General features: G+C 35.9%; 4 protein-coding genes and 1 long non-coding RNA gene across 8 annotated transcripts; 1 reads left to right on the forward strand and 4 right to left on the reverse strand.

The window, feature by feature from the left end:
* Positions 1–220: 220 nt before the first annotated feature.
* Positions 221–4277, reverse strand: LOC109177757 (isocitrate dehydrogenase [NADP]). 3 transcript variants are annotated; one of them, XM_019327202.1, is made up of 16 exons: positions 4073–4277; positions 3329–3372; positions 3127–3236; positions 2940–2977; positions 2721–2798; positions 2580–2633; positions 2390–2491; positions 2163–2254; positions 1935–2038; positions 1769–1837; positions 1576–1691; positions 1332–1366; positions 1026–1168; positions 785–907; positions 575–674; positions 221–465 (listed from the first exon to the last, which is right to left on the reverse strand). In XM_019327202.1, the coding sequence occupies exons 1-15, from the start codon at positions 4119–4121 to the stop codon at positions 584–586; spliced, it is 1248 nt and encodes a 415-aa protein (XP_019182747.1). In that variant the 5' UTR covers positions 4122–4277; the 3' UTR covers positions 221–465; positions 575–583. The 3 variants fall into 3 exon arrangements, with proteins under 3 accessions (XP_019182747.1, XP_019182745.1, XP_019182746.1); XM_019327200.1 differs by having other exon boundaries at positions 221–477; XM_019327201.1 differs by having other exon boundaries at positions 221–481; positions 574–674.
* A 2529-nt stretch (positions 4278–6806) lies between these two features.
* On the reverse strand, positions 6807–9154 carry LOC109177758 (armadillo repeat-containing protein 7). 2 transcript variants are annotated; one of them, XM_019327204.1, is made up of 7 exons: positions 9136–9154; positions 8781–8857; positions 8641–8677; positions 8252–8325; positions 8067–8163; positions 7882–7964; positions 6807–7045 (listed from the first exon to the last, which is right to left on the reverse strand). In XM_019327204.1, exons 2-7 carry the CDS (start codon positions 8850–8852, stop codon positions 6869–6871), a joined length of 540 nt encoding a protein of 179 aa, XP_019182749.1. In that variant the 5' UTR covers positions 8853–8857; positions 9136–9154; the 3' UTR covers positions 6807–6868. The 2 variants fall into 2 exon arrangements, with proteins under 2 accessions (XP_019182749.1, XP_019182748.1); XM_019327203.1 differs by having other exon boundaries at positions 9093–9136.
* A 184-nt stretch (positions 9155–9338) lies between these two features.
* LOC109177756 (UTP--glucose-1-phosphate uridylyltransferase) lies at positions 9339–14569 on the reverse strand. The gene is made up of 21 exons (XM_019327199.1): positions 14356–14569; positions 14208–14255; positions 13814–13905; positions 13577–13667; positions 13211–13271; positions 13049–13126; positions 12894–12944; positions 12729–12802; positions 12408–12480; positions 12246–12303; positions 12107–12153; positions 11922–11987; positions 11600–11632; positions 10800–10852; positions 10631–10706; positions 10495–10551; positions 10289–10372; positions 10097–10198; positions 9907–10011; positions 9728–9796; positions 9339–9639 (listed from the first exon to the last, which is right to left on the reverse strand). The coding sequence occupies exons 1-21, from the start codon at positions 14436–14438 to the stop codon at positions 9628–9630; spliced, it is 1413 nt and encodes a 470-aa protein (XP_019182744.1). The 5' UTR covers positions 14439–14569; the 3' UTR covers positions 9339–9627.
* LOC109177759 lies at positions 10859–11216 on the forward strand. Its single transcript, XR_002053625.1, has 2 exons — positions 10859–11003; positions 11070–11216. It is a non-coding gene; the product is annotated as an uncharacterized LOC109177759 (long non-coding RNA).
* A 3910-nt stretch (positions 14570–18479) lies between the features above and the next one.
* Positions 18480–22151, reverse strand: LOC109177755 (protein REVEILLE 2-like). The gene is made up of 6 exons (XM_019327198.1): positions 21561–22151; positions 20682–20783; positions 20480–20591; positions 20331–20392; positions 19758–20171; positions 18480–19663 (listed from the first exon to the last, which is right to left on the reverse strand). The coding sequence occupies exons 1-6, from the start codon at positions 21585–21587 to the stop codon at positions 18917–18919; spliced, it is 1464 nt and encodes a 487-aa protein (XP_019182743.1). The 5' UTR covers positions 21588–22151; the 3' UTR covers positions 18480–18916.
* Between the last annotated feature and the right edge of the window lie 1107 nt (positions 22152–23258).

Below are 23258 nucleotides of genomic sequence, written 5' to 3' on the forward strand. Positions count from 1 at the left end.
TTTACCAACCTTAATTAGGCTAGGCCATAGGCCAACAAAAGGGTAGGGCCTATTCCCATCCATATCTAAACTTATCTCTTTGTTATACGAGTGTAGGATGGATGAGATCAAATGCTATTAAAAACAGATAAAACAGGGCTCTTGGCTGGCGCTTCATCCAGTGCCTTTCTGGAGCAAAGATTCTCTGCCAGCTAAGGCTTTTATGGTAAACAGAGTAAGATGTAGAAGAAGCTCAAATTTAAAATCAATGGCTAATAAAATAGTTCTGCATCACTCATTCCATACGAAAAAAGATCCAACTGAAGCTACTTGGAACTGGCAATTGTGTTCTAATAATAATAATAATACAGTATCATAATAATTATACAGATCATGATTATCTGTATAAAAGAAATCAATACTCTTGTCGCGAGGCGTTATTACTGTTTTCTGTTCTTTGTCAACTACAAAATGCCATTTCCACCGCTGCATCCAAGCCAAGAACAGATGGATGGTGAGAATATGAAATGGGTGGTGGTATTCAATTCAGATCCAATGAATCCAGCATCAATAATAAAGAAGAATGTATACATACATTTATCAATTATGCCTTGGCTTTCAAGAGTTTAGCTTTCAGTTCATCTGCCACAGCGTCGATGAATTCTTCAGTGTTTAGATATGTGTCCCTTGAAAGCCTACATAATTAGAAGACAACATTATAAACACAATGGCGTAATGTTCCTGATCAAGTCTAACTACAAAGTTTTTGAAGAGATATACTAAAGGGGGTGGGGGTGACACTCACTTTGACCCATGGATGATAAGTGCAAGATCCTTGGTCATTTTTCCAGACTCCACAGCACCAATGCAAGCTGCTTCAAGCTTCTCGGTGAAATCCAAGAGTCTATCGTTGTTGTCCAACTTAGCCCTGTTTGCATAACATTACAATCATTAACTGCGTTATATATGTATATGTAGTGCGCAAAGCACTTTGCAGACAAACTCTATGCACAGGTGTAAGCTTGGAAAATCGAAGAATTCTTTACCTGTGAGCAAGTCCTCGTGTCCAAGCAAAGATGGAGGCAATGCTGTTGGTGCTGGTTTCACCACCCTTCTGATGAACTCTGTAGTGGCGGGTGACAGTTCCGTGGGCTGCTTCAGCCTCAATAGTTTTTCCATCAGGGCAAATCTAAAGCAAATCCATACCAATGATTAAGATTACCATTAAACTACAGAGACCGAAAATTGATTGCTAAGTTAAATTGATATGTGGGATGCAAACAATATGCATCATACAATAGGACAAGAAAAACAGCACATTCACAAAAATGTAGTTACAGTGAAGCATATACCAGGACAGATGTCATCAACCCAAGGGATCCAAAACCTGTTACAAGGATAAAGAGAATAGGTATCTCAGAAAGAGACAAGGAGCTGAAAATTGAAAGAGAAATGAACAAGTCCTTCAGTAAAATACTTCCACTGATGTACACAAAGGTTTCAACCATCAGTGTCCACACAAAAGATATACCAAGTCAAAATAATCTACATCACTCACAGACAGACGGAGAAAACATAAAATCATTTTCACCATACCTTGAGCTAGGAAATCACTCTGCACATCCCCATCATAGTTCTTGCATGCCCATACATAACCACCATCACTCTTCAATGCATAAGCAACCATATCATCAATGAGACGGTGTTCGTACCTACCTCACAAATGGAACAATTAGTCTCAACAATAGTCAATGCAAGATCCATCATTCCCAATAAAGAGAATTCTCACCAAATTCCAGCCTCTTCAAACTTTGATTTCCATTGAGCTTCATAGACTTCTTGGAAGATGTCCTTAAACCTTCATGAAAATGTTAGGTTTAGCTAAAAGGAAGAAATAGTATTTGGTAAACAAGTAAAACATAAAAGAAATCCAATGGAGATGAAAAGTGGATTACCTCCCATCATATTTCTTGAGAATGGTATTTTTTGTACTGAGATACAAGGGCCATTTCTTTTGGTATGCCATATTCATTGAAGCATCAGCAAAAGCATGAATAGACTATAAAGAAGAAAACAGTACATTGTTAGTCAACAGCAACACAAATTTAACATGTCTGATCCCCTAGAAAACATTCAAATAAAATCAGAGAAAAACAAGAAACATGAGAGAACTACAAACAAACCTCATCTGTGTTGTACATGGCAAGGGCAACTCCTCCAGCCCCAGTGAAATTGAAAACCTCTAGCTCAGTCTTTTCATCCTTACCTTCTGGTACTGGAAGCACAAATAAATATCCATGAGGAGAATACATAAAATCAGTAGGAAAAGAACAAGAAAGCAAAGAAGATTCACAACATTACAGATAGATGAAACCAATAAATTTTTAAAGAGTCTAAGAAAGGCTTTTACCAAAAACAAGTTTGAGTTTTCCAGCTCCTTGAATAACTGCATCAGTTGCGCGGTACTGATCACCAAATGCATGTCTTCCAATGCATATTGGTTTGTTCCAACCTGATGAATGAAAAAAGAATGTAACTTGCACATTTACAGCACTGGCAGGAACAAAAGATTTAACTTTCAAGAATCTTAAAAGCAGTACTTGGGACAAGGCGGGGAATGTTCTTGCAAAGAATTGGTTCTCTGAATACAGTGCCTGTATGAAAAAACCCATTATCCACCATTAACTAACAGTGAAAAAAATTTTAAGCAACAAATGTCAAACAGGAATACACAAAATCACCATTCAAAATGTTCCTAATTGTCCCATTTGGACTCTTCCACATATTCTTCAAGCTGAACTCCTTCACACGAGCTTCATCTGCAAACAAGAATCACATTGTATCATCAATTCATCACCATATTAAATTTTCAAAAAATACCAAAGACCAAAAAGTAAAACCAAAGATTTTTTTATAAGTAAAATGAAGTTCCTATTCCAATGATAAGCAGATATACAAACCTGGAGTTATTGTTGCACACTTAATTGCTACATTATACCTACAATTACAAAATAATTAAACATCAACAGAAAGAAAATACTGATCATGACAGATCCAGTGTCATTTAAGGTCATATACAATATCATGATTTGCAATCAGACTATCATATCTCCAATAAATTACAGGACACAAAAGGTTCAGACATACTTCAAGGTAGCCTCTGCACTTTCAACTGTAACCTTATCATCTGTGGCATCACGGTGAGGAAGGCCAAGGTCAAAGTACTTTATATCCAACTCCAGAAAAGGCAGAATGAGCTAAAGCATGCACAAGAAAATCCATACATATATAAGCAACTTTATAATTATTAGAAGATGCAATATGCTTATTAACCAGGAAAACTTGTTACCTTATCCTTGATTGATTGCCAAATCACTCGGGTCATTTCATCCCCTGGTTACAAATATTCAGAAAAACAAATAAGAAAAGGAGGATGCTTTAGTGCTTTACAGTTGAGTTGCACTTAAAATAGTCAACGCATTACTGATTAGCCACTCAAGGTTCATGACTTCATAAATATATATAGACTTACGAAAGAAAAAAAAAATTATACCAACTGTTGAAAATTAATACTTCCAACAAAGATCGTCATGAAATCTAAGACCTCCAAGTCAATACTTCAATAATTAAAGCTTTTTTTAGAAGATATCAGATTTCAAGATAAGAAACTTGTTAAAGTATTTTAAAAAAAAAAATAAAATAAAAATCAGAACGATGAAATATAAACCGATGCTGAAAAGATATTTAGTTATTTACTTTTCCAGCTATTAGTATCTCTGACATAATGTCCCACCAGTTCACAGATACTAGATGTTATGGTTGAAAGTACACACAAAAAAAAAAAATAAATAATAATAATGCAAAGCAGGAACAATGATATTCTTCCTACAGATTACAGCATCCATACTTTTCATCATAACATATATTTCAACGACTTTTCATGCTTAAAAAAAAAATATCAAAGTCTTCAGACGATTTGCAACCACGACCACGGAAATAGCGTTTTAGCACAGATCTGAGCGATGCAAGCCGACATGAAAACAGAGCAATCAACAGATCGGAGAGGTGAAAGGAAAAGAGAGAGAGATCTCACCGTCCATCTCGACGATGGGGTTGGTAACCTTGATCTTCTCGAAAGCCATTCCGGATGGATCGGAGAATCAAACTCAGGCTAGTGTGAGAGATTCGGAGATTACAGGAGAGATCTCCGGCGGCGAAGAAACTGGAGAGAGTAAGTAGAGAGCGGTGAAGTAGGTGGGCGCAGAGGCAACGGAGAGGAGAGAAATGAAAGATCTCGAGTGCTTTATATAAGGCGGGGAGAGTTTAGATTTTTATTTATTTTTTATTTTTTGTTAAACGAAATTCCGAGTGTTGGTCATTTTACGACTCTTGGTTTGAGCGTTTGACCTTTCTCTTCACACAAATGACAGAATGGAAAATATCGCATTCCCACGTATTTATTGAGAATGATTGATTTTTCTGTTTTACGAGATAAGGATAATGTTATATGAATCAATTTTTATCAAATTGTTATTATTGTTTAAAAAAAAAAATAATTAACAAATAATTAATAACACAAAGTTTTAAATTCACGTTTATGTATAAATTGTTTATTGATCTTTTTGATTTAAGTGATCAGTGATAATTTAAGCTGATTTATCTCTTTACGATCATATAGTGAGTAGAGTTCACAAGTCAAATCTCACCTAGAATGTATGCATCTTCGAATAGTGACCGACAAATTTTTCCGTAAATTAAAGTTGCATTCGAACTCCCTGAGTATGGAGCTAGGGCATGAATTAATAAATCAAATTACTTAAAATATAAAAGGTTGTGGTATATTTAACTTTATACACTAATTATTAAGCCATGGCATTTTGGAATGTGAAATTACCAACTGATCCCTTGCCTCCTCTAGGATTTTCTTTAGTTGAATTGTAGTGGTTGAAGTTTGGAATTTTGATTCCGACTAAAGATATTATTGTCGCTTTAGAAAATTTCATCATGAGACTACAATTAAAAGTGTCTAGGACAGTGGTTGAACCACAATTATCACAATTAATTAAATATGAAATTAGAAACATTTCTATTTGTAGGTCTTCTAACATTATTCATTGTTAATTGTTATAGTACTTTTTTTTCCATATTTATTAGTTCAGTTTTTTTAAAAAAAAATTAGAAGTTGGAAAATACTTTATAAATGGAAAATGCAAAAAAAAAAAAAAAAAACATTATAAAAATAATTCCCTTTATGTTAGTTCACATTTAGATAATGGAAAAGTGGAAACATACAATGAAAAATATGGGTGAAAAGTAAAGTTGAAAAAAAAAAACAAAACAAAACAAAAATCCATGTTAAAGATAGGCCCTTTTAAAAGTCTTGCTCACCGTTTCTAGAAGTATTCGATGGCTTCGCGATAGAGTTTGGTGAAATCATGATTCATGGCGCCCACTTTTGCAGGCCATGCTCTCTTCTATTTATTATTACGGAGTTTTATTTATTACGGAGTATATGTCATCGGTCATTCGGTCCCAGTTTTATTATTATTTTTTAAATTTTGGATGGACCATAGGTTAGGTGCTCAAATTTTCGATAAAAATTACTATATTCCATGACTTCTTTATAAGTTAACTTTTAAGTACTATCTCTAACAGCTAAGAGCTTGGAGTTGACACGTCTGTCACTCCCACTCATCAAAAATAGCCAAAAGATAGTCAAGTCACAGAAGCATTCCAATAACTTAGACAAAAAACCAAAGGTCTAAGTCCATAAATTTGGAATCTTAATCATACACCATAACTTCCCAAATAACTTCAATGTTCATTTTAAATGAACTAAACATAATGAGTCTTACTTTTATGTCCCACAAAATTGTTTTGAGCCTTACAACTGAAATGGCCCAGGATCAATTTTGAAGAAACTAAAGACTCTACTAATCACTGAAGAATTTATTAAATGACAGTGTCCCACAAGTTAAATGCTTTTGTTCTAATAAATTTCATAATATTGTTGCAACATTTTCATAAATATGTTGCACAACCGAATGTTCAATAATTTGAACTTATGAATTTATATGAACAAATACAATATTAATACTTGTGGAATCTTATGGACTTATTGTGTAACATACAATCCAATTTGAAACGTATGTAGCCAATTAAATCCATAAGCTTTAGTGGAGTATCTTAATGATCTTTTTCTAAATGATCACTCCCACTGATTAAAATATTCTTCAGCGAAATTAATAAAGTGAACTTAATAACATACATACTCATAACTGATTTATTGACCAACTAACAAATGAAGACATAATTCCCCACCATTAGTTGGACATACTAAATAATCAATTTTTGGTTCCAATTAAAGTCCAACTAAATAATGAAGATATAATTCCCCACCATAGTTGGACATACTAAAATAAAAATACACCTTCCAAAACCAAGTTAGAATTTGGCTCAAAAGATACATTTTATTATTAATGGAATCCAAAAGATGTATGTCAAATCACGTAACTTACTACAGTTAGTCCGAAAAACCGAGCAAGATCCGTGGATCAATTAATAAAAGTTGCTAAATTTTAGGAAGTGACTGAATACATGTTTTGCCAATGCAAACCATGAAACTTAGAATTATAATTGAACTGAATTTAGACAAGTAGTTTCACAGGAATGTAGATTAATAAGTGTGCACATATAAGTACACGCCAATCTTAATTGAAATGAAACTCAATTTAAAATTCTCTTTATGAAAAATAATAGTAGTAACATTAGACCACAAGATATTTAACATATTCAAATTATTGATAAATAATTATAAGTTTTTTTTTTTTATCAAAAGAATTATAAGTTCTTTTTCAAACTGCATACATAAATATTCGACAGTGACAACTTACTTGAGGTCTGAGATGTGCTTATCCAAGAACGCTTGTGCCAGATTACTGAAACTTACACTAACTTCACCAGCTGCAGCATACCTTTTGATCACATCTACTACTTCCGGCTTCAAGATTTCTTTCTTGTTCGATGCATTGCAAAGATAATACAATGCCCCAAGACTGTAATTCACCTGCCAATTTATGATTAAAATATCTTAAGATCAATTTCACTTTTTTTAAAAGAAATGTGTATGTCCAAACTTCAGACCGAGAGGCTGATAGCATTAAAAGCTCACCACTCCTTATACTGATAGGAGACGTAAAACTATAGTGATAGTAATGCCAGAAAGGCAAAAGCAAATGGCAAAATGTGATAACAATCAGAGGGATTCTGAACTGACACAACATAAAATCATCTGGATATGCACTTGCCATGAAGGGAAAACAAAGTGGTATCATCATACCATAAAGTTGGTGTTGTTGGGGTGTTTTCTCTCTTTCTTTTCCAATCACACAAATTCATTATCAAATTAGGTGATTAGTCTCATTTCCAATTACACAAATTCATTCTCAAATTTGGTAATCAGTCACATTTATTTTTTTAAAAAAAGTGATTGTCCTGTCAGGCTGCTAACAACTAACAAGAATATAATATTGACAAATAGATGGAATGAACAAACTTTTTTTTTTTGGTCAGGCCATGAGGTGTCTGATCAGGCTCTAACGGTAGGAGGCACCTTTAAGCCCGTTGGCCAGATTGGTTTTTCCATACGAGAGGGGTTTCGAACTCCCGACTTCTCTTAAGGGATGAGAGTGCACAACCACTCACGCCAACCAAGCTGGTTGGAGTGAACAAACTTTAAAACAGGGAAATAACACTATCAAGAATGAGTCAGAGCAAAAATCTTCAAACTCTATTGCTCATTAACAGGAGGCTATTCCAATTTTGATGCAACACACACAAATTTTATACTCATGTTATAGAAACACTTGATTATCTTAACAACATAAATATAATCTTCTTTACCGTGTTTCTAACAGGGCTTGATAGGCATTGTATGACAAGAGGGATCCCACCACTCTGAGTGACAAGTGCAGCATTCGCTGGATCTGCATATAAAACTGCAGCACATGAGGCAAACACATTCAAAGAACAAACTCTTTGCAGCAGAGCAAGAGTTATTGATCACAGCCACAAACTTGATATCATACCTGCACAGCAATTGCAGATTCCTCCAACACCAAATTCCACAAGCCTCTCGTTAGGCTCCTCGGTCATACAATCGAGGAAAAGCTCTATAACATTAAGCTGTTCAAAATCACAAGTTCACAACAGTTGTTTTAGTGAGAGCAGAATTTAATTAACAAAAGCAGACCGTATAAAGATCTTTCAGAACCTGGCGCAAAAAAGTATAATTGTATGGATCATATGCAAAGTTTGCCAAATTAGCAACTATCTGCTCTTTTGTCTCTGTAAACAATAATAAGAACGTGTAAGTAAACCAACAAAGAAATCTCTAAGAGAAGGAAAAGATATTCGTCACAACAGGCACCATATTCAGCTCTAAACCTATTTAGTGCAATATAACATACAATCAGACGTATTAGTTTCAGAAATCTCGCCAATAAATTCTAATAAACTATAAATTCTTAAGGACTTCAATAGGACTAACAGAATGCTTCATTTTAGCAATTTATCGAGCAGCTAATGGGCAGACTTGTGCAGATGCCCTAGTCAGAGAAATTGAAATAAGAAACTGAGAATTGATCTTCAAAGATGCATTACCTTCATCTGATGCATTTTGAAACCGAGACACCAGTTCCTGGAACAAGTTATAGGCACACAAATTTGATGGAACATCCATACTCGTAAAAGGAAAGGAATAGTCATAATTGCATGAAAACGAAGCAGTAGTCACGACCTACCTGAAGGTATTGCACTCTGGGAGTTCCATACTTCCCCGTGCGCTCTTCCTGCCTTTGATTGTTTGTGAACATTTAAACTGCAAAGTGAAAAGAGCAAAAATCATGCGCCGATCTCTTGCAAGTTAAATTCTACTCCGTATATTCTATGACATCTAGTTGACGCCTATGGATGTATATTAAGTAAACTCTCCCTAATTAATAAATAATAAATAATAAGATTAGTTCATTATTCTTTAAGAAAAACTTATAATTTTATAATTACCAATTCCAAATTAAGATAAACTTGGCTGAGTTGCCAAGCATCTTACTTACTGATGAACAGTTGAATACCACACAATCGCAGGATCGGAATTACCTTTATTTATAGGATCTGAATTTAATATCTTATTTTCGTTCATAAAATTTGAACTTAATTACTGCCGTCATTACATCGAGAGGGTGGGAACATGGTAGGCAATTTGGATACTGTGTATTGTGTTTCGGCCGAAATTGCTTACTCTTTTCAAACTGTGTTTCTGTTATCATGCTGAAAACAAAGTGAAGCAAAGTTGCTAGTAATGATGTAAAGTGATAAAACTATAATTTCACATGAACCGTGAGGTTCCATTGCTTTTCAGAAGGCAATTGGTTTTCAGGAAAACATTGCAACATATAGTATTAGCTTTTGCATGGAAGCATAGCAAGTTTGAATATTAATACAATACGTCATATGCAAGAAGCTCATGCTCTTAAAGGCATTACAAAATTGACACATTTATTTTTGAAATATCAAAATCTACAATCACTGCAACCGGGAAAACACACATGGTGTGCCTTTGATATACTCATCATCAACAAGAAAAGCAGCTCATTCCATATCCTGCAATATCAATGTGATAGAAGTAAGCAGAAAGCCAGAAATTATAACATCGGAAAAGTTCGTTGAATGCAGAGGCACAGTGGACTACCTTGTCGGCGATTACAGTTCCATCTGGAATTTCTAACTTGCCAGATTTGGCAGTAACCGTGACCTTCCCCTGAGGAAACAAAGGCAAATTAGAGTCCGAAAAAGAGAAAGCGAAGGGAAGAATGTCCCAAGTGTCAAAATAATGCCAGTTGTAAAAGGTCATAAGCTAATGTTAAGTACCTTCAAAGTAATGCCGGATCCAAACCATACATCCCCTGACACCTTTAAGCTATCCAGTTCAACAATACTGGGAATGGACTTAAAGCGGCCCAAAAAGTCGGCAACCTAGAAAGGTAGGTAAGAAATTAGTTGCATATGCAGAAAGCTGCCACATGAATATACCACACTGATTGCTTGAATAAATCTTAACCTTCTTGAATTCAGGTCCTAATTCAATAGCAGGATTCGAAGGGTTGGAGCGGGCAGTGTTCCTAACAACATAGCCATCATCCGTCAAGGTGTAAAGATCAGACTGCAAAATATCACAATCGAGTTAGTAATAAGCCATTTCATTAAATTTAAGAATATACATGCCATAAATTTAATGCAAGACTTTAATAACCTGGACTAGGAGTAAATCAGAAGTTGCTTTTACTGGAAGGAAGCGAGATCGGGGAACATTGACACCAATAGCATGATCAAAGAACTAGTTGAAGATCACTTATCAGAGATTGTTCAGGGAAAGTTTCAAACAAAAAGAATTGATGAAAGAAATCAAATATCAAGGGCAAAAAACTGAACAATAGCTCTGAGGCATGTTTTCCTCACCTTAATTGCAGCACCGGCAGCAGTTTCAAGTTGAAGAACTTTAACCCCATCCACTTCCTAGAAATTAAATAATGTGTCAGAATCTTATCAAAATACCACATCTTCCTCATTTCATGCTTAACTGCATAACTACTACCTTGGGGTTGGGAATGATCTCCATCTTGAGTGCCTCTGCTTGGACAAGTCTTTTAATTGCATTCAGATTCACCCACCTGCATGAGGTTTGACAAATTAAAAAAATCTACACTGCAAACAAGAGCAGAGGTAATGAAGTTCAAGTTCAAAAAAGTTCCCAAGCCACTTACAAATTGTTGGTGTTGAAAATTTTGAATTTTTCTATTGACTTGAATTCATTAACCTACATGGAACAGGTATTGCAACATTAGAGATGCTGTCAACTTAGGATTCACATGTACAGCAAACATGCACTTGCATAGAAGATTCTTGAACACATAGAAACAAGCATGATAAGATTCAATTTGAGCATGACAGAAAATAACACAGTGAAGGTCAAATGAATTTGCAACCAGTTTAAGAGCAGAATATAAAATATAAGCAAGCCTGACACAGTGAAGGTCAGATGAATTTGCAATCAGTTTCCCCATAAGAGCAGAATATAAAGCAGAAGCCTGAATTAATTTTAAGCTAAACTATCATGTTATCAAAAAAGGGTGAAGAAACTAACCACTCCATTTGAGATGAGGAAGAGGGAAAAGAAAAAAGGTAACAGCATGCAATGCGAAAATCACTAAAGAATTGAATTTTAAAGAGAGATATAGCCACTGTGAAGGTGACATAACATCCATTTGGGTAAAATCTAAAAAAGTTTTAATGCTAATCTAATTATATTTTAGTTGGCTATCAAATACCAGACTCCACAAAATGGTAATTCAAGAAGATCAACAGGAGAAAGAACAAAACCAAGAGGCAACACGCATAGGCTAGAATACAGTACAATTTTGTAGAGATACTACAATTTACCAGGGTGAGTTGAGAATTGCAACTATTAGATAATATTGTTGGCAAAGCTTCACACATACCAACTAAACAGAAGTGGTAAACATTAAAGGCAAAGTAAGGGAAACAATGAAATTCAAGTACTCACATGTTGATCAGGGACTTGGGCTATTTCCAGAAGCTGCACCAGCCAACCAAAAGGGGAATCATCAAATTACCATTGATATTAACATAACTTGCATCCAACCAAAATAATTAAAAGATCCACACATAAATTCTCTTCCAAAATAAGTAACACTAAAGCAATCAGCATAACTTAAATTCAACTAGACTAGTAAATTAGCATAAACAACCTAGAGGGACTACCTAGGGAGGCACCTGAATTAAATTAATGATTAAAGTGCTTATTGGCAGGGATGAATTAAATTAACAGGCTAAGAGTTGAAGTGACAAAAGTAAACCAGATATACCTGCACTTTTCCTTCATAAGAAATTAGGGTACCACCTTTCACGTCAGCCAATGTTTTGGGTGTAACCTGCAAGAATTTAGAGGTAACTGTTCAGAACTTTTTTTATTATTATTTTATAATAACACAGGAAGAACTTCAGGATTGAAAAGTATTCAGAATTTTAACAAAACTATCCACATGAATACCTCCATGCAATACTCATTCTTGTTTTGGATCAAATGATTTAGAATCTCTGTGAAAGTGAATTAAGGAAGCAATAGCGATAGTGGTCTTTACTAGTAAGTGATAATGTATTTGTAATAAGCCTAATAGTACGAAGGATACTTAGATCAACCACAGCACCCAAGTTATCCGAATTGGCAACAAAGACATACTCCTTGCCCTGCAATCAGTTTTAATTGATAATAACTTGAGAAAACAATATACAAGTGAAAAGTTTCAAAAATTTATTCTGATAAAAGAATATAAGGCCATGAATTTACAAACCTTTGACAATAGGGCATCAAGTTTTCCACTGTTCATCAATGCAGGGAATACATCACCATGACCTGGTGGGTACCTAAACACATTCAAATCACGACAATAAGGAATGTAAGATTCAAAGAGAATAAAAGATAAAACATAAAAAGTACCATTGGATATGGATCAACAATATGCAAATAGGAGCTTTGTGTGGAAGCATGAAACAATACCCAAAGAAAAAACAAAAACAAAAATCAACATAGCATCAAGTACTATATTGGAGCTTTCCAATCTAGAGTAAGCAGATAAAACCATTTACTAAATATATATACATAGCTCACATACCATCCATCCTTTCCAGCATTGCCTTTGCATGGTAAAGGTAAAAAGTCTTCAACAACAAGACGAGGGTACTGGCTCTGTAAGAATCATAAGTGGTATAAAGCTTAATCAATCAGAAACTGTGAACCAACATAAACGACTTTTGAGGTAACAGCACACTTGCGGTACCTGGTTGAAAGTGTGGATCTCTATGTTGGAATTTGCATATTTTTCTATAATCTGTATTTCACATACACAACCAATACATCAGGCATTTGAAGACAGCATGGAAGAGTGAAGCTGTGACATCAATTTAACATGATATGACAGTGAAATTATTTGACCTTCTGTGTATCATCATGAGTGTTGAATGAATTCATCAGAAGCAGGGGCACAGTGCATCCGTACTTAGAATTGAGGCTCTACGAGGAACAGGAAGTGTTAGTAGCATGCAAAAGTGGAAGAAGAAGAAAATGGATTGGGTAAATGATTAGAAGACAAAATACCTCAATTTGCTTGACAATTAAGTCAAGGAATGTCAAACCATTACGGACTTCGATAACTGACCTGTAGCACAGAAACATGTTTAGTATTTTAAGGACTCGAATAAAAGTCCTGAGGAACAACAATCATGAATTGCATAAGATAGGAGAATATCATACTCCATATGAACCTTAATTATGGCCAACAACTGGATTAATTTTTATAAAAATCTAAATAAATAAACAAATCTGTTAACATTCTTGATATGTTTTAAGGGCTTTTCTGAGCCAATGAAAATGCTATATCAAGTGTTAAGTATGCTCTAAGCCATTTGCATATACATGAGATTTTTATTTTTAAATTAAAAGAATTGTAGAATCAAAACATACTTTGGACCAGTGCATCCCATTGTTGTTCCCAATCCTCCATTAAGCTTTAAAACAACAAGCTTGTCCAAGAGCTTCTTGGTTTCTGCTGGATCTGCAATAGATCAAAACCAAAATTTTAAGTTTCTAAACAACACTTTGGATCGGAATGTGGATCCACGTGCAAATCATTAATCTAAAATATCTGAAACCTGAATTCCTTTCCCTACTAAATAGAGTTAAGACAAAAGAACACAATACCTTCAGAGAGAGCTGCTAAATTGTCATAAGGCACCACCACCTCATCAGTTGGAGTCTGGATCTTACCCCATTCAATATGCTGGGCTTCACCGCTATGATTTCCAAACGTCACAACACATAAACATGTTCATGATTAGGTATAAATAGATGCAGCAGTTTCTCCAGGACTAAAAATATTCTACAATTTACATTTAACAAAATGAAACGGGTACTTATTTATTCCAGCTTAGTATTAACATATCTCGGAAAAAAAAAAAAAAAAGGAGAGAGATAAAACTAGCTTAGATTAAAGTAAACTGGAAATCTAAGATAAATTTCCATAATGGCGACATAAATAGCTGATAAACTCTAACCATCACATAATTCAAAATGAAAATAAGTGATTCCACCGTACCTTAAATAGCGAGTAACGAGGTTAATGAATCCAGATTTCTCATTTTCACTGCAAAAACGAAGACAAAACACAACCAGAAAAATCAACACAATGATCCAGATCAAGCATTCAAAACAGCAGATCATGCGGAGCTGAGAGGAACACTAACCTGATCTGCGTAAGGCCGGCAACGGCGGACGTAAGCTTCGAGAGCTTCTCGGTATCAGCAGGGCTGATAGTAGCAGTAGCCATTTCAGAAACAGGAACAAATCTCCGATCTGGAAAGAGGAAGTATCAATCTAGAGAGTTCGGGGAAGAGTGATTTGAAAGCCTTGAAGGTAGAACCGAGGAGAAGAGTATATATGCGAGTTTGAGCTGGTATTCTGGTAAGGTGAAACAGATGGCAGTTTGACAATTAAAGAATAAAGTAAAATAAAAAAAAATAAAAATTAAAAAAATAAAAAGCAAGCCCAACCGAATTGCGCGAGTAAACGTATATGGGCCTGTTTTCACGCCCACGGAGATGGAGAATATGCCTTAGAATATTTCTTCCGAAGGAAAATTTCTAACACACCACAAAAATACATTCGTCTTATTTAGTAAATGGCGGATTATTGATCATATCAAAACATCAAAATTTTTTGTTTGGTAATTCAGCAATTTGGAGCAGCAGTTTGTTTCAAACACAAACCGATGAAATTCCAAACGTTGTTATTATGTATAATTCGAATAAGTTCATAAATTTTTATTTATGAAAAAGCTTGTTGTTATTATTTGTAAGTGTGTTTGGATAAAGTTTAATTTGTGACCTTAGTTTACAAATGACTACAAGAACATAAATTATTTTAGATAATCTAAAGGGGTAGTTCAAGTGTCAAATGAGCTTCTTTGTGGGGACGATCTCAAGGTCTTTGGGCCAGCTTCCATGCCTCCCGGAGCGAATGGGAATTAGTCGGGTGGACTCGGACCATAAAACATACGGAGAAAGTCCCGAAACACCTCGTAATTTACACTAAAAAAATTAGTTTAGATAGGCAAAAGAAAGTAGTATACAAGCATTTGGTGTTCCTTTATATGGAAGGTTATGGGTTCGAGCCTTAACGGATGCGCACTATTAACTCTTTATATTTCAGTAGATTGAGAAAATATTTATGAACAAATACTGCATTATAACAGAGTCAGTAGTACTAAAAAGAAAAAAAAAAAAGAAAAAAAAAGTGGTATACAAGCATTTGGTGTTCGGGTAGGCAGAAGAAAGTAGTAATAAACCACCAATTTACTCCTTAGGACCCCTTTCCATTAATTTCATGACCCATCGTGTCATTACTACCTTACATAAATACCTATAATTTTACTACATTTTTACACTTGCACATCATTCAACCTCTATAGTTTTAGTCTTTTAAATAATAATGTGACATATAACCAAGTTAATTAAACAATTGACTTAGTAATAATAAAATTTCAAGTTTAATTATTATGAGAGATGGTAACCTACCGATTAGCTAGAGTTATAAGAGCATACAATAAAGTAATTTACATAAAATCAATGTTATATTATTTAATTAATATTAAGTTTTTAATAATCACAATGATAATATAATCAAGATACCAAAAATGTTAATTTTGAATTTTATTAGAGTTGGGTAAAAATGACTTATTAGTAAATAATTGAGAGATGAAAAAAATACTATTTATGTATAAATTGAAGACAAAATGAGTCATTTTTTTCCTTTAATAATTACTTTTTATTCGTCAAATTTTTAATTGAGGTCTCGAAAGTTGTTTTTTGGGTGTTTTTCAGGATTTCTACCGTCAGACGCAGTGACTAATCCCCTCGTTGAATTGTATGCACCTCTCTTGGTGGGACAACTGACCTGAAAATTTAAGGCTGCTCCATACCCAAAGCCAAGGATCGAACCATTAACCTTTGGTTAAGGATGGATGAGACCTCAAAGGTGGGTGGGCAAGTGTAAAAAACATAATTTTTATATTTGAAAATCACAAGTTTATTTTTTACCAACACTCTCACATGTAAGCACATTACATATGATTTTTCTAGTGCAATTTATTTATTTGATGTGATTTACTAGTGACTAAGATTCAAAATTCCAAAAAGTGCCAAATTTGATTCTAATTGTTACATTTCTAGATCTTTTAGTGACCAAGATTCATCTTCTTATCTAGATTTCTATGCACGAGGTTGGTTCATTGATATTGACCACACACAGTTTTTCATTTTCATATATACATATAGTGTTTCTGTAAGACAGCTAACATTCATTTTCAACGATGTTTATTTGTTGATTTGAAAGTTTTGTTATTTTCTAGAATGCCTACGAAAGAGGCCAAGTGTACTGGGGAAACCTTTTGGGGTTTATTTTATATCTTTTTAAACTTCAATTTAGCGAATTCTTTTTGCTGTGCCAATACCATTGGCAAGATTCGAACTGAAAAGACAAATTCAGATTTGTTATTATATCTAATATATGTCAGTATAGTACATAGTGTAGTGTTGTGCGCTTATAGGTTAAGTCATAACGTATTGCAGGTAATTCATTTGAGATGATTAAAGATTCAAAATTAAGGGGAAAAATAAGATAAAAACACATGGACAATTCTATAATTACGATGATGTAATGAAAATACTTAGGGTCTGTTTGGAAACCCGGAAAATGACTTCTGGAAATCATTTTTCGGGTTTTGGGTGTTGGCTAGGCTGAAAATTGAATGGTCAAAGGAAAATTAAGAGAAGTCAATGGAAAATGAGCCCAAATTTATGGAAAATGACTTCCCCTTTTTTTTTTTGGGGGAAGTCATTTTCCATCTTCTCCACACACTTGCTTATCTTCAATTCCTCCTCCTCCTTCAACGCAGAAACAACTCAATGTCTCCACCAACAATGTTTCCGACAGAAACCTCCGCCGAAAACCCCTTCCGGCGAACATTATTTAAAAAAAAAAAAAAAAGTGAAAGATGGACCAGAGAGAAGGACTTCTCTCTGGTTTCTTCCGGCGAGGAAAACCAGAGAGATGTTCTCTCTGGTTTCCCTCGCCAGAAGAAACCAGAGAGAAGTCTGGGGAAACCAGAGAGAAGTCCTTCTCTCTGGTTTCCGGCGAGGGAAACCAGAGAGAACGTCTCTCTGGTTTCCCTCGCTGGAAGAAACCAGAGAGAAGTTCTCTCTGGTTTCTTCCGTATTCTTTTTTTTTTTTTAATCATTAATATTATTTGATTTTAAAAAATAAATTTTATTATAATTTTTTTTATTTTAAATAAAATAATTAATTATATAAAATGATTAATTATACAATTCTATCTCATTTTCCGAAAATGAACCAAACACACAAAGACTGTTTTCTGCCGTGCTGCCAAACACAAGAAAGGAAAATGTTTTCCAGAAAATGACTCATTTTCCAAAAGTCATTTTCCAGAAGTCATTTTCCTGCTTTCCAAACGGACCCTTAATATTACATTCACGAATAATTAATAATGCATACATGTGAATGCATGATAAGACCACTTATTGGTTTCTCAAGAGATTGTAAAGTGATACTTAAGTTATTAGGGAAAAGGGTCACATACACCCTCCAATTTTAAGTAAGAAGTCAATTAGACCCTCAAACATTTGAAAGTTGCAATTAGACACATTAACATATTAATTTAGTGTATTAAGACTCAAAACACTAAATATAACCTGTAATAGTAGGTAAATAATTCACCGGCAGAACTCCGACGAAGGCGTGACTAGCAAGTCGCCGAAAAAGGCAACCAAACCGGTCGCCTCCTTCTTCGTAGCTGGAGATGGCGACCAACCATCTCCGTCGACTGGAGATGGCAACCAAACTTGTTGCCATCTCCAACGACGGAGAAAGTGACAGGTTCGGTGGTGCGACGTGGTCAAACTTCTACTCATGAATTAATATTGTGGTGGATTTAGTGTTCTTGTTGAGAGGTCGAGAGGTCGGTGCGTTGTGAAAAAGGGCTACATGATACTTGATAATATTGATTCAAATGGAGCCGAGAAGAGTTCAGAGTGAAAGCTATCCAAAGTGAAATTGTTAATCTAAGAAAGGGTTACGTGGTGCTTGATAAGGTCAGCATATGATGCTAAGAAGAATCTAGAACTAAAGTAAGACAATTCTCCAAGCCCAAAAACAGATCTTTATCCAATTCTCCATCTACAAACCTTGAACACAAACTGGTCATATTTTTAAACTTGGGTCTGGTTTGGTCTTCCTTAGCAGAAATTGATGATGATATGCAACCACATTGCAGAGTTCTTGTAAATGGTACTAGGTAAACCAATCTGTGATTCCAAGAATGAAGCTATATATATTACAGTTACAAGCCATGGCCTCATCATCTCACACTTGAAGAGGATGATATGAACATGACAAACAAAAAGTGTCTTGAAAATCCTCATACAGTTCAGAAATGGAAATATTACACAGCAAGTTCATCAGAATGTGCAGGTGGAGGGAGAACATTACAAGACATTATTCTGACCATATATATATGTTTGGGACAATTAATGAGAGGAAAAGAATAGGAAAAACCAGACAAGCTTCTGCTACTGATCCACCATTTTTGCATCATGCTAATCCAGTCACCCACCAAAGTGCTATATCTCTTTACTGTGCACTAAGTCAGATGCTCACTCTTTGTCACAAAATCTCTGCTTACAGATGAGAATGGAACAACAACCCAGAGATCGAGTTAATTAGGGTCTGCTATAAACAAAGGCGGGTTCGTTGTTCTTCCCTTTCCTCGCCCGTTATGGTCGAGGAGTGGGTGGCTCTTTCCGCTAAACATCTCTTGTAAGGCAGGAAGCCTTTCATCCTCTTGCTGGAGCTGGTTCGTAGTTTGAAGTTAGTTGTCTCGGTTGGTCTGAAGGCCGAGACTTCGCTCCCGATCTTTTCCGAGGACTGTTGCTCCTCGCTCTCACCGGTTTCGGTTTCAGTTTCGGTTTCTGAGTTTCTGCCAATGTGTTTCTCTAGAATATTTACTGACCCACTGTTTGAAGCGGCGGAAGATGCTTCCTTACGGTTTTCATTATCTTCCGTCTCTTTGGGGTCAAATACCGGGCGTGCTTTAACTGGAATGGGATCGTGCACCTGAACACGAGGGAAAGATGCAGTTGCATACGGCAAACCCCACGGTAGGGAAGGAGCGAGAACGCTTTCCACAGTATTGGAATATTCAATCTGTGTTGGCGGGTAGTAAAGAGAGGTAGATGTGCATTCGGGACTGCCGAACAAAATTTTCATCGGAGCAAAAGTCCAAGGTAATGATTGTGTTGCTACCTCGTCGTTTGCTTCTGTTGGAAGTGTCTTAGAGGTCCCAGAAGTCGGGGACGATGGTCGATGAGAATCAGTCACTAAAACCGTCTTCCCAAAGAGCTTCAGACTGTAGGTGGATGATGCCTCGGTTGAACAGTCATTGACGAATCCATTTTCTTGCGGGAACAATTCTAGCCTCTACACATATGGATCAAAAAAACGCAATTAGGCATAAGACGACATTACTCAGAGGGCAATCGCCATTCAAAGACAAGAGAAATGGGTAAATTACCGCAAATGGTTGCTCATCCGGACCGGGATTAGTACTCGGTTGGACAGGCAAAGAAGATCTGTTCTCTTCTTGCAACAAATTGCATTGCTCAGAAGGTAGAAAGCCCGAAGAACTGTCACCGAGAGCTGACGAAACAGGAGGCGGGCTACCATTTAGCGTGGAGTCCGTTGTGCCTTCGCCTTCAGAACCAAGTGCAGATAATACTGACGTAGGAGATTGGTTTTCTTGGTTTTCTTTCTCTACGGGACATAAATTAGAGGGTACAGAACTCGTTAGTTTCTCTTGGGCTGGGGCTCCACCCGCAATCACCAATTTGCGGGGATAAGGGTGCATTGGTTTTCTCTTCGGTCGAGGAGGAGGTATTTCAATGGGTTTCACAGAATTCACATCAGTACCATTCGACTCACGAACAACCTGACCAATACAAAACGCACTAGTATTAACATAATATTCACCGACATAGATGCATCTCTAGTTATACTTGCACACCTTGGAGTCATAAAAACACGGCGGCATATATATATATATAGATAATATGGGAGAGAACGGGAACTGATTTTAATTGTTGTAAACCTTTGAGAAAAACTTCTGAGCATGACTTCTAATCTGAACTGCTGTTTTTGTGCCCACATGCTCTGGACACAACAGTAAATCCTTTTCAGTTCAACAAGATCAGCATACGTGGTGACCAGAAAAGAGCGACACAAGTACCGAGAGTTTACCTTCTATACGCCTCCACGCTCTACCATACAGTTTCAAGGCTTCGAGGAATTTGTTATGCTCTTCCTCGGTCCATCTTTCCCTTTGTTTCGTGATGGTGTACGGTTTCCTTGCCTATTTACACGTAAAACAGATAGTTAAGTACACTGCCGCATTGGCATAACATCTCTCCACATTAAAAGCAGTCCCGAAAAGCACATATACCTTCGGAGCATGTTCATCTGCAGGGGTGAGGTGTTGGATGCTCCTAGCAGCCGAAACTCCCATATCAGTCGAAGCAGGGATGCTTGTCCCTCCATTTTGATCCTACATTGTGCATAGCCGAAGCCATTAAAGTCAGTGAGCAACAGATTCCTCTATCGAAAATAGCAAAGATCTTGAACATTCGCTTTGCATCTCAAGACTCAATTTAATGCATTTTTCACGCTTAATTGCTAATCATGACTATCTTCATTAGTTAAAAGCCATATGATCACAACCAACAAACATGAACGGTAAAGTTATACACTTGGTTTGAACCAGTTAGCTATGGTTAGTTTGTCTCCTTGTGGACCTTTGACCGCTAGGGTCAAAAAGCGTGCTTCAAACCACACCTTCAGGTGGCCTGTCCTTGTGATCCTTTGCCAGCTAAGATCCCAAGTCGGGCTCAATGAAATGTTACACACAAAAACCACACACACAGTATATGGGGAAAGATCATACAAAAGTTGGGATCAAAACTCTGACCATATTTTTTCACCATTTCCAGGAGGGAGCAATGGCATAAACTTTTTTTTTTCCTGAACAAGTTATAGTTTTTTAATGCATTTATTACCAAATCAGGCAACATTCAACCCTAGATTTCCAAATCCAGTAAGAAACTATGAAAAGAAAGTCACTGTAAGCAGGGAAAATTTCATGATGGACTAAAAAGGGTAATTAAACTACATTTGTGACAACTCCTAATCCATTAATATAATCCCAAATTCAGTATTAATCATAGGAAATTCACTGTCACTTCAAATATTCTAGTACGGAGCAATAAATTTAGGAAAAGGAAATTATGAGTAATATAAAACAGAAAACAGAAAAACAGTATCTTACCTGTACAGTCATTCCCGTCGACACCATCAATTCCCCGACGACGACGGCTCCGGCGACAGCTGATGTTTCCGAGAACAGAGGAGAAAAATCTTTCTTCACACTTTTATTGGGATGAATATAGTCCCAAATAAAAAATCATTCTTCTTTTCCAAATCAGCCAACTCTGATCCCCAGAAAAAGAAAGAAAAAATCTCTTCCAGCTCCGAATATCCGAGGAATCTCAAAGATCAAATGGTTCAATTACCCAAAACAGAGCTGAAATCCATGTTCACACATAATCCCAGACTAGATTTCCTCATTAAGGAAAAGGGATAAGCTCAGACACTGCTCGATTCAACTTAAAAACGGAGAAAAATCGGAAACTGACGCCGATATAAGCCACAAAAATTTATAGATAATTGCAGAACAAAATAAGGGAATTTCACGAACACACCAAATTTCCCAGAAACGCACGGAGATTGAACAAAAGGGTACGGTGAAAATCAGCAAAACTGCCGAAAAAAAAGGTGTTTCAGTGAACGGAAAAGCTCGAAGCTTCGATCTTGAAGCAGAGATTAAACTCTTTTCTCAGAGGAGAAGATGAAGGAGTAGAGAGAAGGAAAAAAAAAAATTATTTAGGTAGGAGAGAGAAGGCGGAAGGGAGAAAAAGAAGAAGCAGAAGGCGCCACGTCAGAGCGGTCAAAACGCAATTCCGTTAAAAATCCAGGGTCGTTTCGTAATTCCAATAGAACTGTCGAGAAATCCATGGGATCTTGTGGCTCAGGTTCAAAGCTACAACCCTCACACGTGGCCTATTCATGTCAGGCAGCGACACCACCGCTTCTTTTTCCCTTTTTTATTTCCATTTTATTAAAACTTATTTTCTCTCACTAAACCTCACTCCGCGCGTACCGAACCAAACAGTATACTTCCCCATATTGAACCCCACGTGGCGAACAGTTTGTGGATGGACGCCTGTTTCGCCAAATTGGGGCCCGCCCGGACATGCTGTACCACTACACTTTATTGAAAATTTGTTTGTGAGATAGCAACTTCATTTCACCGCTAATTCGGTAAGCACACTTAATCCCTATTTATTTTTATTAATTTTTTAAAAATCTCCTAAAAATCTTATTCCCAAACCCTACCTAATAGTGTACCAAGTACCAACACTATAATAATAATACCATCTCCCTAACTATCTAATTTAGATTTTTTTTTAAATATTTAACAAGATATTATTAAATATTAAATATATTTCTTTAGAAATAGAGTATTAACGAGTTTAATCAATACGGGTATACACCTCAAAAATAATAGTGATTAGATAAATTAAATATATTTGGGATTCTCATATTTTATCTGATTTATTTATTATTGAGGATGTAACACGAATATCTAAAATTTCTGTTAGTCCAGAGTATAAGGACTCATGGTATTAGTTTGGTGACTCTATAAAGGGATTTATTCGGTAAAGAATGCCTATAGAAAAATTGTTGGGGATTATGTGTGTGTCCTGGGTGCTTTTGATAAATGGGCTAAACTATTGAAACTAAAGGTCCCTCCCAAATGAAAGACATTTTTATGGGTAGCAATTTGTGATATTTTCTCTACTACTACCAATTTGATTATAAAGAAGGTGGAAGTGAGTCCTACATGCCAAATGTGTGATTTGGATCATGAAGATGTTATGCATGCTTTAGTGTTTTCAGTTTTGTG

This window comes from Ipomoea nil, unplaced genomic scaffold, assembly GCF_001879475.1.
Source record: "Ipomoea nil cultivar Tokyo-kokei standard unplaced genomic scaffold, Asagao_1.1 scaffold0805, whole genome shotgun sequence".
Taxonomy (NCBI): domain Eukaryota; kingdom Viridiplantae; phylum Streptophyta; class Magnoliopsida; order Solanales; family Convolvulaceae; genus Ipomoea; species Ipomoea nil.